Raw genomic sequence first — 18,501 nt, forward strand, 5'->3', positions numbered from 1 at the left:
TGTCAACACCAATATAGAGGGAGTTACAGTAGTCTAAACGAGACGTGATAAATAAGTGGATTAGCTGTTCAAATTCCTTACTTCTTACCTGCTTAACCGAGTGTTAGGGTTATGTCTCTGTAACCGACAAATAGCAATGAAGAATGACCTTCATTCACCAGTAGGTGGCTCAAACATGACTCATCAGTGTGTGTGTAAAGGCAGAACGAAATGCATACTTCCTCCCATTGTCTTCCTGGCTCTAGGTGAGGAGGAGGTGGCGCGCCTCTCCCTGTCCTCGGTGTGCTCCACCCTCCAGGCCTTCATGGAGGGCTCCACCCTGGGACAGTTCCACACCCGCATGGACACGCTGCTCAGCTTCCACTGCCACCTGCTGCTGCTGGACCCCCAGCAGCCGGGACAAGGTCAGCCAGCACTGTTCATTTAGTCTGACCTAACACAGATCCACTCGGTCATGTGATCCTTCCTCTCCTCTGTACCCGTCCTGAACCAATAACTGTCATACTGTGAAAACACTGCAGCAAATCAACAGTCTTCATTCGATTTGACTCGCATAGATATACCGTAGGTGCTTAGTGTGAAAAGATGTTCCAAAGACTCTAATGTACATGATATTTTGATTGCAAAGACAAATGATGCTAATTGTGCAAATTCCCAACATATGCAAGTTAGCATCCGGCAGTTTCCATGTGCTAGGGACCCGCACTACACATTTCTAACATACACCTTTGGGGTCCTCAACATCTCCTGATTCACCGTGCTGGCAAGTAGACGATAGAGAAAAGAACAACTCATTGCATCCTCATTAGTGGTGGTGTATTGATCCGGTGATCAGACGGGGTCAGCTGCTACACTGGGACTACATTCTGGTTCAAACACCACTGATTGGATTTGGACTGAAGTCAATAGTGCGCAGGAAATGATCATCTCGTCTCTTTGAGTTGATGTTTATCCTCACATACATTTGACCTTTGCAAAGCAAAAGGGCGAAAGCAGCTCATATGGAGTGTTGCTTCCTGCACTGATGGAGACTGCACTATTGATCGGATGACCTGTTAACTCGTTTACTTTACAGAGCCATTGTCCAGTCTACTGTGGAACCTGCACAAATACTACAGCCAGTTCTCTGACGGCATCCAGACCAAGATCACTTCGCTCAGGCAGCCCATCGAGAAGGAGCTCAAGGTTGCTATGAGTCTCCTTTGTCACTGCATACAATGCCCTGAAACCCAGTCCAGACTGTACATGTCAGAGTCCACAGCGTGCACGTTCTGAAGTTCTCTGTGATGTGTTCCTCTCAGGACTTTGTGAAGATCTCCAAATGGAACGATGTCAGTTTCTGGTCCATCAAGCAGTCAGTGGACAAGACGCATCGGTAACACATCACCCCATAAGATTGTGCCGTGTATTCATTTGAGTATTATTAATAAATAATGAAGTCATAAATGTATATATTTTTGTACTATTTAATTGTATTCTGTATCAACATACTAAATTGTTTTACTTTTTAAATGTATGTATTATTTGTTATTTCTTTAATTTGTATTATTTGATACAATTCTTGTTTTTATCTGAACCGTGTTCTTGCCCTGTCTTTTCTAATCCTTGAACACAAGATGGCTGCCCTCTCACCCCCTCTGTTCTGCCCGTCTTCCCTTCTCCTCTCAGGACTCTCTTCAAGTTTGTGAAGAAGTTCGAGGCGGCTCTGAGTGGGCCGAGTGCCCCCTCTCTGGTGGAGGAGGGGAGCAGCGCCAGCCTGGACAGTGTGGATGCTAACCCAGAGGAGACCCCCCTCCATCGGGTCCACAAGGCTCTGAAGAACACCCTGCCTGGGAAGGGCCGAGATCTGCAGGTTGTTGTTGTTATGTTCACCATGGTTATTATCACGTCCTTACTTATGGTGATAGGTACTGCTTTGACTGCATCTTTGCAAATAGAAAAAACCTTCTGTAGGTAGCACTCTCAAAGGAGTTGGCTTTAAGTGAAGCTAATGCAGTAGCACTTAATCTTCTAGACAGGAAATACACCTGCAGGATTCTTGCTCGGCTGAATGAATAACCTCGGTTCGATTGTATATTTCAGCTTGAGGGCCCAGAAGAAGGTGTGGAGGCCTCCTCTCTGCAGGGCCGCCTGCCGGCTCTGACCCGGAAGATGAAGAAGCTGTGCGTCCAGCTGCAGAAGAAGAACCCGGCGCCGGAGCTGGCTGAAGACCTGGACTGCTTCACTGGTAACCATCCCACCTGCACACAGTGAATATCTGCTACACAAGCCTCTTGTTGATAAAGTGGAGGGTTTACCCTCAGATCTCCACCTGCAGCTGATGACAGGCATGAAGGTTGTTGTGAGGAAAACATGTGGTTTGTTTGTGGGTCCTCACCTCACAGAGCTGGTGTCTTGCTCCCCAAACCCCCCAGGGTAAATGCAGTTTATGTGTATTCTCCTCCTCAGGTGAGGTGATCAGCAACCTGCAGGACCTGCAGAACCTGACCGTGGACCTGACGGCAGAGAAGGAGAAGCAGAAGTCTGAAGTGAAGCACATCCTGCAGCAGAAGCAGAGAGCTCTGTCTGAACTGTTCAAGATGCTGGCAGGAATAGGTGCGTTCACTCAGAAGCCATCGGGGACCCTGGTCGACCACCACACATAACAACAGACTACAACACCCCTGGTGTTCAATATTACTATGTGGAGTATACTGTATATACACCCCTCATCATAATTACTGTTACTGGCTGCTGTCCCTGAGTTAGAGAATTCATCTTCTGTAATACATGTGTAAATAACTGCAGTATATCTCCCATCACCTGCTGCTATCACACTAGCTTATGCTACACTTATGTTTCACTGTCACTGGATGTGAACTCTTTTAATTGTATTTTGTGTCATTTCTATTTCTATCTTGAATATGTTATGCATGCTTTTTAATTTCGATGAAGCTATGTTTGGCTCTTCACTTTGGCGGTACCAACGTGCGTGGATAAAGGTATTCTGATTCTGAAGTCTCAGAAGGAAAGCAAGCTCTTCAAACCCCACTCTGAAACCTCTCCCGGTCCAGGTCTGTCGTACCGTAAGGGCCTGCTGTGGAACCGGACCGCCGACCCAGAGAGGAACCTGTGTATGCAGCCGCTGGAGATGACCACCGCTCTGTCTGCCGTCAGGAGCCAGGAGCCGGCTGAGAGCATGTAACTACACCTTTGTTGCTATGAGGCCGATCACAAGCACATCCGCGTCTACAGAGACACTGCTTTAGGCGCATGGTGTTAACGACTGACGGCACAACGTGAGCGACTGAGTGGGTTCACCAGCCCATTTGTCAACGCGTTGCAGACAAATGTAATCTGATGACTGTAACGCGTTGTATATTGCTCCTCCAGTTGTGCCATCTATCATATCCATGAGTTAGATGGAATGGATCCCCAGAATGTCTCTTCTTTACCCTGTACAACGTCATTGATTTGTTTCCGTCACCATCATTGATGTCCCTGATAAACTAGGCTCTGTCGTGACCTCTCTGACGGCTCTCTGTTCTGTGCTGCAGGTTGTTCACAGAGCTGCTGGCAGCCTGGGAGGGATGTCAGAAGTACTTCTACCGCTCCTGGGCGAGGAGGAGCGCCATGCTGACGGCTCTGCAGAGCGCTGCCAAGGTCAATAGAGCAATATAACACCAGTCACTCCTCTCTGTCTACAGGGCGTAGGGATGAGCAGAGGAGGAACATGACTCAGATGTAGACTGCAGGGCAGCTGGTGGATTCACTCCATGTGGAACTCAAGTCTGATTCAACACTTGGTTAGATTTACCATCATTCATCCACGTCTGTGAAGTAACTAAAGGGATTAGATACATGCAGTGGAAGAGAAGCACCATTTACTTTTGAATTGTAGAAGGACAAAGTAGCATCACGGTCGGTCGGTCGAATAATCGATTATTATTCGCTAGGGCTGCCGAATAATCGATTTTGATCATGGTCAGTTTCTGGCAACCCTAATATTTACAGACTGTTGCAAAAACGAAGAAGCTTATAAACATCAGGTTTAAAACTAAAAGAGCTTTGTAAAGATGTTTGGAGTTTTGTTTGAGTTATTCATTTACATGTTTTGTGAGAGATGCTGATTTGAAACCGTTGTTACATACAGTTACGGCACTTCCTGTTTGTGCCGGAGAGGGGAGGCCGTCCCAAAGCTTGCTGCTGTGTTCACTCCCTCCACCTGACAGGAGGGGCCTCGTGTGTCACTCCACGGAGTTCACTCCGTCACGGAGGGGGAGTGTGTAGGGGGAGGGGGAGGGCGTGGTTTGGAATTGGGGGCCTCTGTGTGTGTGTGTGGCCCGGTGGTCTGAAGTGTCTCTGTGTCTCTGATGCCCCTTTCACACCAGCGCCTTTTCAGCTCCGGCTCGGAGCTGGAGCCTGAAAAGCGCCGTTTTTTCCTGTTCACACCGCAGCGGCGCCGGCTCTTAGCTCCGGAATCGGGTTCACTTCCAGCTCCAAAAAATTGTCGGTCTAGAGGCAAGAGCTTCGGAGCTAAGAGGTGGCGTCACTTACGTCTCTCTTACGTCGAGGCGTGCAGGAAACTAAACCCACCTCCCATGGGTCGACTGTCAGCCTGCCTACAAGCAGTAGTGCCTATAAACACACTTTATAAAGTCAGGCAGCACTAACCAGGCTTCGTGTGATTCTGTTTATTTGTGCCTTACTTTGACCATCCGTTCACTGTTATCGATCATTGTGGAGAGAGACAGACGTGTTGTTTTGTATTACTGCAGCTATCGGATGCAAGTAGTCAGTTTAGCTTCGGTTGCTATGGTAACATCACCCGTTTTATACCAGAGAAACTTTCATAACAGCGTTGTGATACCAAACAGTGTCAATTCAGACTGACACACATTCACTTAGGCTAAGGGGAAATGGGGATATGCATCAGCTGCTTGTGTGAGTCGGACAGTGATACTTTAGAGCGGCCGCTGCAGTGTGAGCTAACGGGAGCTAACGGGAGAATAAACTCCCGTGGAAGAGCAGCGCTGCAGCGGTCGGTAAATGCTGCAGAAACACATTAATAAACAATGAACCACGGCACTCTGGAGAAAAGCATAAGGTTGGAGAAGTCGTTATCCAATTTATTCTGGCTTCGTGTGATTAAAAGCAACACGATCATCGACCCGACGCTGTTGTTGTTGTTGTGAGCTGCCGTTGGGGGCAAATCAGCGATGTAAACGGTGACGTCATGACGCAGCAGGGGCAGCTCTGGGGCGCCAGTGGGCGGTGTGCACAGAGCGGGAGCTGAAAAGGGAAACCGGAGCTGAACCAGAAAAGCTCCCGCTCGGAGCTAGAAAGGGAAAAGCGCTGGTGTGAAAGCAGCATGTGTGTGTGTGTGTGGCCGCTGGTCTGAAGTGTCTCTGTGTCTCTGTGTGTGTGTGTGGTCTGAAGTGTCTCTGTGTGTGTGTGGCCGCTGGTCTGAAGTGTCTCTGTGTGTGTGTGGTCTGAAGTGTCTCTGTGTCTCTGTGTGTGTGTGGCCGCTGGTCTGAAGTGTCTCTGTGTCTCTGTGTGTGTGTGTGGTCTGAAGTGTCTCTGTGTGTGTGTGGCCGCTGGTCTGAAGTGTCTCTGTGTGTGTGTGTCCCGGTGGTCTGAAGTGTCTCTGTGTGTGTGTGGCCGCTGGTCTGAAGTGTCTCTGTGTGTGTGTGTCCCGGTGGTCTGAAGTGTCTCTGTGTGTGTGTGTCCCGGTGGTCTGAAGTGTCTCTGTGTGTGTGTGGTCTGAAGTGTCTCTGTGTGTGTGTGGCCGCTGGTCTGAAGTGTCTCTGTGTGTGTGTGTCCCGGTGGTCTGAAGTGTCTCTGTGTGTGTGTGGCCGCTGGTCTGAAGTGTCTCTGTGTGTGTGTGGCCGCTGGTCTGAAGTGTCTCTGTGTGTGTGTGTCCCGGTGGTCTGAAGTGTCTCTGTGTGTGTGTGGCCGCTGGTCTGAAGTGTCTCTGTGTCTCTGTGTGTGTGGCCCTGTGGTCTGAAGTGTCTCTGTGTCTCTGTGTGTGTGTGGCCGCTGGTCTGAAGTGTCTCTGTGTCTCTGTGTGTGTGTGTGGTCTGAAGTGTCTCTGTGTGTGTGTGGCCGCTGGTCTGAAGTGTCTCTGTGTGTGTGTGTCCCGGTGGTCTGAAGTGTCTCTGTGTGTGTGTGGCCGCTGGTCTGAAGTGTCTCTGTGTGTGTGTGGCCGCTGGTCTGAAGTGTCTCTGTGTGTGTGTGTCCCGGTGGTCTGAAGTGTCTCTGTGTGTGTGTGGCCGCTGGTCTGAAGTGTCTCTGTGTCTCTGTGTGTGTGGCCCTGTGGTCTGAAGTGTCTCTGTGTCTCTGTGTGTGTGTGGCCGCTGGTCTGAAGTGTCTCTGTGTCTCTGTGTGTGTGTGTGGTCTGAAGTGTCTCTGTGTCTCTGTGTGTGTGTGTGGTCTGAAGTGTCTCTGTGTGTGTGTGTCCCGGTGGTCTGAAGTGTCTCTGTGTGTGTGTGTGTGTGTGTGTGTGTGTGTGTGTGTGTGTGTGTGTGTGTGTGTGTGTGTGTGTGGTCTGAAGTGTCTCTGTGTGTGTGTGTGTGTGGTCTGAAGTGTCTCTGTGTCTCTGTGTGTGTGGCCCTGTGGTCTGAAGTGTCTCTGTGTCTCTGTGTGTGTGTGGCCGCTGGTCTGAAGTGTCTCTGTGTCTCTGTGTGTGTGTGTGGTCTGAAGTGTCTCTGTGTGTGTGTGGCCGCTGGTCTGAAGTGTCTCTGTGTGTGTGTGTCCCGGTGGTCTGAAGTGTCTCTGTGTGTGTGTGGCCGCTGGTCTGAAGTGTCTCTGTGTGTGTGTGTCCCGGTGGTCTGAAGTGTCTCTGTGTGTGTGTGGCCGCTGGTCTGAAGTGTCTCTGTGTCTCTGTGTGTGTGGCCCTGTGGTCTGAAGTGTCTCTGTGTCTCTGTGTGTGTGTGGCCGCTGGTCTGAAGTGTCTCTGTGTCTCTGTGTGTGTGTGTGTGGTCTGAAGTGTCTCTGTGTCTCTGTGTGTGTGTGTGGTCTGAAGTGTCTCTGTGTGTGTGTGGTCTGAAGTGTCTCTGTGTCTCTGTGTGTGTGGCCCTGTGGTCTGAAGTGTCTCTGTGTCTCTGTGTGTGTGTGTGTGGTCTGAAGTGTCTCTGTGTCTCTGTGTGTGTGTGTGGTCTGAAGTGTCTCTGTGTGTGTGTGTCCCGGTGGTCTGAAGTGTCTCTGTGTGTGTGTGTGTGTGTGTGTGTGTGTGTGTGTGTGTGTGTGTGTGTGTGTGTGTGTGTGTGTGTGTGTGTGTGTGTGTGTGTGTGTGTGTGTGTGTGTGGTCTGAAGTGTCTCTGTGTCTCTGTGTGTGTGTGTGGTCTGAAGTGTCTCTGTGTCTCTGTGTGTGTGTCCCGGTGGTCTGAAGTGTCTCTGTGTCTCTGTGTGTGTGTGTCCCGGTGGTCTGAAGTGTCTCTGTGTCTCTGTGTGTGTGTGTGGTCTGAAGTGTCTCTGTGTCTCTGTGTGTGTGTCCCGCTGGTCTGAAGTGTCTCTGTGTCTCTGTGTGTGTGTGTGTGTGGTCTGAAGTGTCTCTGTGTCTCTGTGTGTGTGTCCCGCTGGTCTGAAGTGTCTCTGTGTCTCTGTGTGTGTGTGTGGTCTGAAGTGTCTCTGTGTCTCTGTGTGGTCTGAAGTGTCTCTGTGTCTCTGTGTGTGTGTGTGTGGTCTGAAGTGTCTCTGTGTCTCTGTGTGTGTGTCCCGCTGGTCTGAAGTGTCTCTGTGTCTCTGTGTGTGTGTGTGGTCTGAAGTGTCTCTGTGTCTCTGTGTGGTCTGAAGTGTCTCTGTGTCTCTGTGTGTGTGTGTGTGGTCTGAAGTGTCTCTGTGTCTCTGTGTGTGTGTCCCGCTGGTCTGAAGTGTCTCTGTGTCTCTGTGTGTGTGTGTGGTCTGAAGTGTCTCTGTGTCTCTGTGTGTGTGTGTGGTCTGAAGTGTCTCTGTGTCTCTGTGTGTGTGCAGGAGCTGGGAGTGGGGAACATCGACCGCTGCAGAGGCTTCTCCTCTCACCTCTTCAAGCTGCTCCTCCAGCAGAGGCAGCGCCTGGCCGGGCTGACGGAGCAGTGGCTCCACCTCAGGTCAGTCCCTGCTCCGCTCTCACAGGCCGTGCATCACTTTCAACCAGTTTAACAAATACTTGTATTGCATTCCTTCCTTTCTAACAAAGAAAAGAAAATGTATGGTTTGTAAAATCATTCAACATGTGTTTCTTTTATAACTCTGAAATAAGGTTTGGTTTTGTGTAAATGAGGTCTATTCACCATACGTTTAAAAAGAGTCAATCCTGTGGTAATAAGTAGGAATCAAGTTGCCTTACAGCAAAAGGTGTAACATGTGTACTTATACTAAATTCTTTATAAATAGTCAAACTTGGAGGACAAAAGTTGATAAGAAGTAAGAGTTAAAGGTGGGGTAGGTAAGAATGGAGGAACCAGCTCGAGTGCGCTAGAATTTGAAAGTACACAACCGGAGAAACTCTGCGCACATGACCAATGAGGGCACGAGATAAGTGTGTGCACAGATGGAAGGCTGACAGGCAGGTAGGCCATCCAGTTACTTTAGCCGGCTCAGATGATTGGTCGTGCTTTCTACAGCGCCACGGCTTCTACAGATGATATATTTTAATGTATTTGTTGTCAAAGCACTTCAGATATTCATTGCTATCGGGATGTTAAGAGCATCCATGGAATATAACAAGAAGTGTATCTGAAGTGAATGACCTACCCCGCCTTTAAGTGTAAATAAAAGCTGAATCTAGATTTTGGAAGTTGGACAACAGGTTGTTGTTTAAAGACTAAACACACCTGGTGCAAAAAAAGGATTTTAAAGAGGAAATATATACAGTAATTTAAAATAATTATACACATGTCATGTTGGCATCCGGTTAAAAATAGAAAAGCAATATTATTTTAGTATTATTACATTTTAATTATTGATCCCTTTAGGCGCTTTCACACCAAGTACTTTGCCGTACTTAGTTCCCAGTACTTAGATTTTTTTGGTCTGAACGCAAGATTTCAAGAGCTATCGTAACTATACTGGGAACAGTACTCGGGTGTGAAAGCGCCTATTGGGGAAACTTGTTTGTATTCATCATGGCCTGCACACAGCGAGGTCAGAGGTCAGGGTCAGATTCCTCACAGCAGCCAGAAACAGTGATGGAAGATCCTTTACCGAAGACTAACCCCTATAGAAGTTCTGAAATAAAAGAGTTATGTAAAATAACGGCAAAAATGGTCATCAAAATATCAAGAGTAATCATTATGCATGTTCCAAAGTGTTATATTATTCATGTTTAACTTTAACGTGCATCCACAGTTTGATAGCGTTGTATAATACTAGGTACATTTGTATTATTGCATTTAATAGAAGTATAGAGTAACACATTTATCTTTCACAGTATACTTTTGAGTTCTGTTTTTATTTTGTTTATTTTCTATTCTTTTTATTTCAAATGATTTGCAATGCCTTGTTTTGACATGCTGCTCGAACAAAAACATTTAAACAATTTGGGATCAGTAAAGTATATCTTCTCTTCATCCTATCTTCATCCTCAGCTGCACTTTAGTTCTATCCCTCCGATGGAACAATGTGTGGGCTGCCTTCTAACCCTTCTTCTCTCATCCCGCTCCCAGGAGGCTGACAGACAGTGTTCAGGGCCTTAAGGCCGACCTGCAGGGCCACAGTGAGGCCCCCGGCTGCACCCTGCCCCCCCAGGCCTCCCTCAGAGAGTGGGTGGGCCGGGGCCAGGCGCTGGCCGCTCAGTGCTCCACCCTCCTGCAGCAGCTGGCCTGGCTGCTGCAGTGCTGCCCCGAGGACCTCCAGCAGAAGGAGGAGGGGGGGGGCGGTAGGCAGCTCACCCTGAGGTGCCCCTCCCCACTGGCCACTCAGCGCCAACCCCCCGGCTGTCTGCTGCGGAGAGGAGACCCCGCCTGGAGCCAGCTGAACCAGAGCATGAACCTGATGCTGAAGCAGACTCAGGCCCTGAAGGTGGAGCTGGACGGGGTCGCTCAGCAGACCTCTGAGAGACAGCTGCACTCACGGTAACACGCGAGCTGTTTACCTGACGGGGAGGGCAGGGGTCCCGCTGGAACATTTCTATCATTTGTCCTGGGTGCCACTACACGACAGTTGACGTGGCTTTTAACCAATGGCTGTTTAGAAAGCAAGAGAGGGCGATCCGCATTAGCTGTGTCAGATGTCAATCAAAAGTAAACATACTCATTATGCAGATTTGCCCATTTCAGACTAATATATTTAGTTTGAATTAGTTCTAAATCTTTTGTAGACTGCAGGGTAGCTGGTGGATTTACTCCAGCTGGAACTAAAGTCTGATTTAACACTTGATTATATTTCACATCATTCATCCACATCTGTAGAGTAACTAAAGGTATTAAATACATGTAGTGGAGGAAAAGTACACCATTTACCTCAGAATTGTAGTGGAGTAGAAGTACAAAGTAGCAAAGAATTGAAATACTCAAGTAAAGTAAAAGTACCTCGAAAGTAAATGTACTTAGTTACTTCCCACCTCTGCTGGTCACCCTAAACTCTGGTGTCTGCTCTCCACAGGGAACACTTTCTCACATGCTGCTCAGCCTTCGATCAGCTTGCAGAGGTGGCGGCTCAGATGCCCAGTGTGGAGCAGCTGTTCACCCCCACCCTGGGTGTGGGGGGTGCAGACAGCCAGCCCACCATCACCCAGAGCCTGCAGTACGTCAGAGGACAGTTGGAGGCCAACATCAGTGAGTTCACCACCTGGAAGACCCAGCTGCTGTCTCTGGGACCCCAGCCCTCAGGTGAGTGAGCCTGTCGTGTCACACCTTCAGATATCACCAACAGACACCTAGGGATGGGGATGGGGATGGTTTTAACGGTACTACTACTTTTATCGATAGCGCTTATCGATCCGGTCTTTTAACGGTACTCTTATCGGTTCTTTTGGAGAAAAAATAAGGTAAATTAACTTAACAAATTGTGAACAAAATGAACATTGCTTTTTATTTAAATAAAATAAATAATATTTCTTACCCCAAGTGAAGGAGTTCAAGTATCTCGGGGTCTTGTTCTCGAGTGAGGGAACAATGGAGCGTGAGATGGGCCGGAGAATCGGAGCAGCGGGAGCGGTACTGCAGTCGCTTTACCGCACCGTTGTGACGAAAAGGGAGCTGAGCCAGAAGGCAAAGCTCTCTGTCTACCGGGCCATTTTCGTTCCTACCCTCACCTATGGTCATGAAGGATGGGTCATGACCGAAAGAACGAGATCGCGGATACAAGCGGCCGAGATGGGTTTTCTCCGCAGGGTGGCTGGCGTCTCCCTTAGGGATAAGGTGAGAAGTTCGGTCATCAGGGAGGGACTCGGAGTTGAGCCGCTCCTCCTTCGCGTCGAAAGGAGCCAGTTGAGGTGGTTCGGGCACCTAGTTAGGATGCCACCTGGGCGCCTCCCTAGGGAGGTGTTCCAGGCATGTCCAGCTGGGAAGAGACCAAGGGGTAGACCTAGGACCAGGTGGAGGGATTATATCTCTTCGCTGGCCTGGGAGCGCCTTGGGATCCCCCAGTCAGAGCTGGTTGATGTCGCCAGGGAAAAGAAAGTTTGGGGCTCTCTGCTGGAACTGCTACCCCCGCGACCCGACCACGGATAAGCGGGAGAAGATGGATGGATAATATTTCACATCAAAAGAAACAACAATGTTTTAACAAATCGTATTAAATAATGTGATGACAGAACTGTAAACAGAATAGCTGAAACTTTAACAAAATAAATAACTCAGTTTCCTCTAATCATAACCCATGTTTGAATAATGAGTTAACTCCGTGTGTTGCTGCTAGCATACAGAACACCTGACGTGGAAACGTTCCTCGTGGATGGAGCTACAGAGCTGCTAGAGAGACAGTGGAACCCGGTGCATTCCTCCGTCTGGATGTGGAGCGCTTTTAGTAACGAGCATTGTCCACATCGAGGCGGGTACATTTTAACCAAACCTCGGAGCGCGTTCTCTCCGCCATCTCTGCCGTGTGTGTGTGTGTGTGTGTGTGTGTGTGTGTGTGTGTGTGTGTGGTGTGTGTGTGTGTGTGTGTGTGTGTGTGTGTGTGTGTGTGTGTGTGTGTGTGTGTGTGTGTGTGTGTGTGTGTGTGTGTGTGTGTGTGTGTGTGTGTGTGTGTGTGTGTGTGTGTGTGTGTGTGTGTGTGTGTGTGTGTGTGTGTGTGTGTGTGTGTGTGTGTGTGTGTGTGTGTGTGTGTGTGTGTGTGTTGCTGCATGTAGCAGCCGCGTGTGCTTAAACTGCTCCGTCCCCTCGCACACAGACGGGGGGGAGAGATCTCTCGTCTGGATTGGAAAGATCGATGCAGTCTTTTTGCATGTTAGAAAACAGAGTTGGCGACACTAAAACTGCAATATAATGTTTGTGTAGCATGATACGGGAGGCGTGTGGCGCAGTGGGTTGTGTGTTGGTGTTGGGATGAAGGGGCCACAGGTTCAAACCGCACTGCAGTCAGCATGTCGTTGTGTCCCTGAGACACTTCACCCCAAGTTGCTCCAGTGGGGATCGCCCACAGTATTGAGGATGTAAGTCGCTTTGGATAAAAGCGTCTAACAAGTGACGTGTCATGTGATACATATGACATATATTTTAAATGTCTGCAGTACTGATAAAAAGACCGATAACGTTGGAGCTTAACGGTACCACGGGCTTTAATAATTCACCCCGGGGCCCGTTTAATACCGGGGCTCGGTACCCATCCCGACAGACACCTCACTGACGGATATAAACACAAATCGAGGAGGATAACAAAGTAACTTCAGCTACAAATCACATCTCGTGCCATGGCTCCTCTGCTTCTTTCCCCAACAGACCTCCAGACGGCTTTCTGTACGGAGTTCTCTGCTGAGCTGGAGACTCACATCAACACAGTGCTGTGTGCTGTCCAGGCGCTGGTGAAGAGGAGGGAGAGAGAGCAGCCTGGAGACGTGAAGACAGGTGAGAATGATGAAGTGCCCACCACACATTTCCACCTTATTCTGATACTTTAATAAGCATGCTTACAAAGACTGGGCTTTTTCAGACTGCCCAACAGTCCAGGTTTGTTACTTCTGGTTGACTGCAGACACCAGCTTCAGACAGGGGGTGTTTCTCAATGTCGAGGAAGGCTGCTCTAGAGCCACTATTTGAAGCATACTACGTCATTGAGTGACGCCGAAGGACTGTTCCAATGTCCAGCATACTTGGAAACCTACCGAGCCCGGCCTACTTCGTAGCGAAACATTTCGAGGCTGCACATGTGTAGACTCCGCGGTCTTAAAGTCCCCACAATGCTTTGCGCACGGACCAATTTCCCCAAATCTGTGGCGGAAAATGTAAGGCGGGGCCTCTCATATGACGCACACCTGCTCGCCTGTTCCACTCTTCGTTTTCCGAATGCCAGGAAGGATTCTTGCCTCGCTTCTGAAGCAAGTGACTCGGAAGACATGTGCTACCAAGCAAGCGTCCTCGACATTGAGAAACACCCATGGTCTTTGTCAGTTGTATCTTACATTTGAATAAGTGTTGTATCTTACATTCAAAGAGGGCATTCTACATGCAGTGCAGCTAGTGATGGCCTGTGTGTTGTTTCTCCCCTTTTAAAAATACAGGGAAAACTAAGTCCTGAGCAAGGCTTGATAATGGCTTGATAATGGCTTGATAATGGCTTGATAATGGCTTGATAATGGCTTGATAATGGCTTGATAATGGCTTGATAATGGCTTGATAATGGCTTGATAATGGCTTGATAATGGCTTGATAATGGCTAGTATTGGCGACTTTCAAAGTCTTGTGCATGAGACAGAAAAAGGACCCGTCGTATAAAAGCCTCTGCCGATATATTATTATACAGCATTAATACAAAGGATATAATGTTGTGTACATGTGATGTTTCAGAGGGTGCTGAGGAGGAGGAGAAGGGGGATGAAAAGCCCATGGAGGACCTGCTGAAGCCGGGTCACCTGACTGTGCTGCTGGAGGGGGAGCTGGAGGCCGAGGTGGCGGCTCTGAGCCTGGGAGAGGTCAGCGCAGGGCTGGAGAGGCTGCTGGACCTCCTGAAGACCCACAGAGACTCCTGCCAGCCCCTGCAGCTCCAGGTACCAACAACCACCCTTATCAATTCAAATCCATTTAAAGATACTTGAATCGGTTTTGAAAGCTCTTAATGGTCTTGGGCCTACAAAGCTATTTATCGGATTTGCTAACCGTCAGCATGAGCCCTCTAGAACACTCAGGTCAAACCCAAAGTCAGAACACAGACCCTCGGTGAGGCCTCTTTTTGTTATCACTGGCCAAGACCTGAGGGCAGACCCACCTTTTTAAGCTTCTAACTGAATTGTATTTGTATTCTTTATTTTATTTTATATGTATCTATATACAATATATGTGTGTTGCTACTAATGTTATTTTTCACATGTTACTCTGGTTATTACATAAAGGGGAGATAGTTTCTTTATAGATTGTGTATGTGTTTGAATTGTGAAGCACTTTGCACCTTTGTGTCTGAAGAGTGCTTCATAAATCAAGTTTGATTTGATAACGGTGTGAGAAGCTTGTTTCATGTCAGAATGAGGCCTCTAGCTCAGTTGCACCTGACCCTGTGTGTGTGTGTGTGTGTGTGTGTGTGTGTGTGTGTGTGTGTGTGTGTGTGTGGTGTGTGTGTGTGGTGTGTGTGTGTGTGTGTGTGTGTGTGTGTGTGTGTGTGTGTGTGTGTGTGTGTGTGTGTGTGGTGTGTGTGTGTGTGTGTGTGTGTGTGTGTGTGTGTTGTGTGTGTGTGTGGTGTGTGTGTGTGTGTGGTGTGTGTGTGTGTGTGTTGTGTGTGTGTGTGTGTGTGTGTGTGTGTGTGTGTGTGTGTGTGTGTGTGTAGGAGGTGGACAGAGCGGTCAGGATGCTGGTGCAGCTGGAGCCGCTGCTGGGGTGTACTCGGACACGGTGCGCACCTACATGGCTGTGTGTCTGGGGGCTCACAGGAGCACCGGCAAGCTGCTGTCGGTGCTGGCCAACATCTTCAGCGAGCTCGCTCAGAAGGTAGGGGCAACACAATCTCTCATTACATGGGGTTTGCTTTGTGGGCGCGTGCTTTACTCCAAGGTTTATTCACATAACACTTTTACAAGAGCTTAATTCAGCCTCTTCATTTGATCTCAAAGTGCAATTATTTGATAGTGTTTAGATACTCCTCTGAATATATGGCTTTTTTATGTATTTATGTATATAGTTTTTAAAAATGTATGTTTGTCTTTATTTGTATTTTATTTTAAAGAAATGTTGCTGCTGTGACAAACAGTTCGTACCCCAGCAAGGAAGTGAAAGCAGTTTGTTTGAATTTGAATACAAAAATAAATATATGTATATAAACAGTATATTTTTTTCAATTCCCAAAGAATAATCATGATGAATAACTGATATGTCAATATTGATGATGGCCAGGATAGTGTGTATTCAGTCAGTACTCGTGTAGTTTCCCTTCACCTTACTTTAGCAATATTGCAGTGAGTGGTCATCTAAAATGCAGTCATGCAGTGGCTCAATGTTTGTTGTGCCCCCCCCTCAGGGTTTCTGCCTGCCTCAGGAGCTGATGGCTGGTGGAGATGGAGAAGGAGCCACGGAGTTCCACGAGAATGAGGGCGGAGGAATAGGAGAGGGAGAGGGCTCCAAAGACGTCAGCGACAAGATCGAGAATGAGGATCAGGTAACTTCACTTGTACATTTTCACAAAATAATCATGGTCAAATAGGGGTGGGCGATATTGAAAAATATAATATCACGATATTTTTCAAGCAGTATCACGATAGACGATATTTATCACGATATTTTTTCATGTCGGTTATTATGGTTATTTTTCAAATGACTTAACAGTCCAAGCACCTACAAGGTGACACAACTCAAATAAAAAGGAGTCACAGACCAAGATACCATCAAGCTGGTTTTAATTCTGCATGAAGCCCTGAATGAACAATTCAACAGGAATGTTCTTATGGCTTCCTCAGTGTTCAAGTGGTAGGCCTACACCTGGTTTCTTCACCAAGTCAAGTGCACTCTCTTGCTAAATAAAATAAAATATATTCAAGGCACAGTTTCTCAGTATTATATTTCACTTTCTGTTTTAGGCAGCACTAGCAGTGATGTAACATCAATACACATGAAAAGGAGAGTAAAACATCAATAAGGAAAAGTCAGTGCCAAACAATTAAAATGTAAACTTTAGACTTGAAGTGCAATCAAAGACTTTCACATAACTGAACATCTGTTTAAAAAGGGAAAAACAATATAAATACCTTATTGATAAAATAAAATATAAGCCAACAGAATCAACCAAGACAATAAATGAAGTGCAATACTGTCTGAATCCTGACTAGACAGCTTGGGTTTTACTAACCGTTGTCAGTATGTAGTTACTTCGGCATCATGTTGAAACGTGTATTACAATGAAATCACGGTAAAATAGGTTAATTTGGTCGTAGTTGGTTTCCACCACAGTATTTACATGGATATAAGCCCCGCCCCTCTCCAGCGTGTCCTGTTTGAATGACGGGAGTAAACACAGCTGACAGCCGCGGTGAAACTCCAGCGGTTAGGGTGAGAATATTCGCATTGCGTCCGTTGTGAACGCAGCAGAACGCAGTTCAGAAACCTGTTCTGACGCTTTTAAAGCAACTTCGAGATGTTAACAGTATCAGGGGCACGCAGGCCATGGTGGCCGTAGGACGTACAATTATTTTCGGGGCTTCACGGCAAGACTGGCCGTCATGGTCGCCGTGAAAATCCTACCCTGGTGCACTATCACCATAGATATGATATCTCTGAAAAGGCATGTCGTGGAGACCTACAGTAATATCGTCTCGACAATATATATCGTCATATCGCCCACCCCTACGGTCAAATGTGACTTAATGCTTGTCGGAGCTTTCCTCTTCTCTTGGTCTTAATTAGCTGAGCTTGTTCAGAACCAAACTCACGTCAGCGGCTGATGGCCGAGAGGTGCGCTTTGAACCTGGGAAAGGCTCGTGGCTCTGGTCCACTGAGAGCAATGCTGCTCCAGAATAAGAACAAGGGGTGTTCACTTGTAACAAGTGAATATTTTCCTCAAGACTTTCTTGAAATAAGATCTTTTAATTATCTGGGAAACCTAATTCTGAACTCTTTGACCAGGATCAGGAAATGTTGTTACAAAATAAGCCAGAAATGCTCAAAAGTGTTAAAATATGCTCGGCAAGACTTCACGTTTTTGTAGTGTAACCTTTTGTTCTTTCAAAAGCAATGTCCAACATGTATAGCAGCAATGACACGCCATGCTGCGGCTGAGTAGAGCAGCCTGCTTTCATATTGCATTGTGGGTCCTGTCCAACTGAGGAACATACAGACTATAGCAACATAAATCAAGAGCTGAACACTTTGAAGAAGTTTAGACTAAGTATTAATGAACGAGTCATTGATTTCCATAAGCCGCTGAATGTCAGTTTTTTATATATAAACCCAAATTGTTCTTCCCCAGGTGGAGGACACTCTGCAGGAGGGTCAGGAGAAGGAGGAGGAGCAGGAGAAAGGGAATATCAAGGCGGAGGACAACGCCATCGAGATGTCAGATGACTTTGATGGCCAGATGCATGATGGGGATGAGAATGAAGCAGGTGACCTGAAGCGTGGTCTCTGGGGGAATCCTTTCAAGATGTGTCTCTTGACTTCCGCGTGCTGGCTACGTTAGGGACGGTTCGAGTCTGAATGGATGGTCATTTCTTTATCCTTTGCAGGTGAAGATGAGGACTCGGGGAAAGAGGAGGACCAGGATCTGGATAAGAAGATGGGTGACCTGGGGGAAGGACAGACAGACACTCTGGATGAGAGGATGTGGGGGGATGATGATGATGATGATGAGGAGGAGGAAGGAAGTGACAAGGAGGAAGAGTCCGGCCAGGGCATGGATGAGGTACAGAGTCCCCACCAGGTTACATGAACTGATGCACCGGTTGAATGAAACCTTTTGAAACCCGTGACTTCTCCTGTCCCTGTTCTCAGGGGGAATCTGAGATGGTTGCTAACGACGACAACTTGGATGCTGCAGACCCCAACAAAGACAAGAAGAAGCAGGACAAAGATGAGCAGATGGACATGGAGGAGAAAGAAAAGATCAATGAACAAGGAGATGAGGTAGTCACAACCACAGACCCCCCCCCCCACTAACCCTTCACCCTTCATGTCTCTTAGTTCTTTAATTATGTCCATTAGTGCTTTATATGTCACTTAGTTGTTTAAATTGTTGCCCCTAATTGTTGAGCCATAGATGTGTACTTATTTGTCTTATGTGTATCTATTATTACCAATGTATGCTTTTCTCTCTTACATCAGTGAGCTTATGTTCTGTATCACTGCCTGCCTCCCTTTGCACCCGTCCCGCCTCTTGTTGCTGGAGCACTGTAAAGGCCCCTCTGGGACCCATGGAGCTTCTGCTTCTGGTTCCCTGGAGACGGAGCTTTTTCTTCCAGGATGGTTTTCA

At 47.6% G+C, this 18,501-nt stretch overlaps 1 protein-coding gene across 1 annotated transcript in view; it reads left to right on the plus strand.

Annotated features, from left to right (window-relative positions):
• LOC117440243 (midasin-like) overlaps positions 1-18,501 on the plus strand; it is a 67,618-nt gene that overhangs the window by 37,130 nt on the left and 11,987 nt on the right. Inside the window, 19 exon segments of the mRNA XM_034076535.2 lie at positions 246-404; positions 1,076-1,185; positions 1,302-1,375; positions 1,669-1,852; positions 2,083-2,227; positions 2,449-2,595; positions 3,054-3,180; positions 3,537-3,642; positions 7,951-8,066; positions 9,624-10,031; positions 10,561-10,787; positions 12,840-12,965; positions 13,905-14,104; positions 14,875-14,920; positions 14,923-15,035; positions 15,562-15,699; positions 17,503-17,638; positions 17,759-17,934; positions 18,024-18,155. Of these exon segments, the coding sequence (XP_033932426.1) occupies positions 246-404; positions 1,076-1,185; positions 1,302-1,375; positions 1,669-1,852; positions 2,083-2,227; positions 2,449-2,595; positions 3,054-3,180; positions 3,537-3,642; positions 7,951-8,066; positions 9,624-10,031; positions 10,561-10,787; positions 12,840-12,965; positions 13,905-14,104; positions 14,875-14,920; positions 14,923-15,035; positions 15,562-15,699; positions 17,503-17,638; positions 17,759-17,934; positions 18,024-18,155 (2,870 nt within the window).

This window comes from Pseudochaenichthys georgianus, chromosome 24 (genome assembly GCF_902827115.2).
Source record: "Pseudochaenichthys georgianus chromosome 24, fPseGeo1.2, whole genome shotgun sequence".
NCBI classification, from domain to species: Eukaryota; Metazoa; Chordata; class Actinopteri; order Perciformes; family Channichthyidae; genus Pseudochaenichthys; species Pseudochaenichthys georgianus.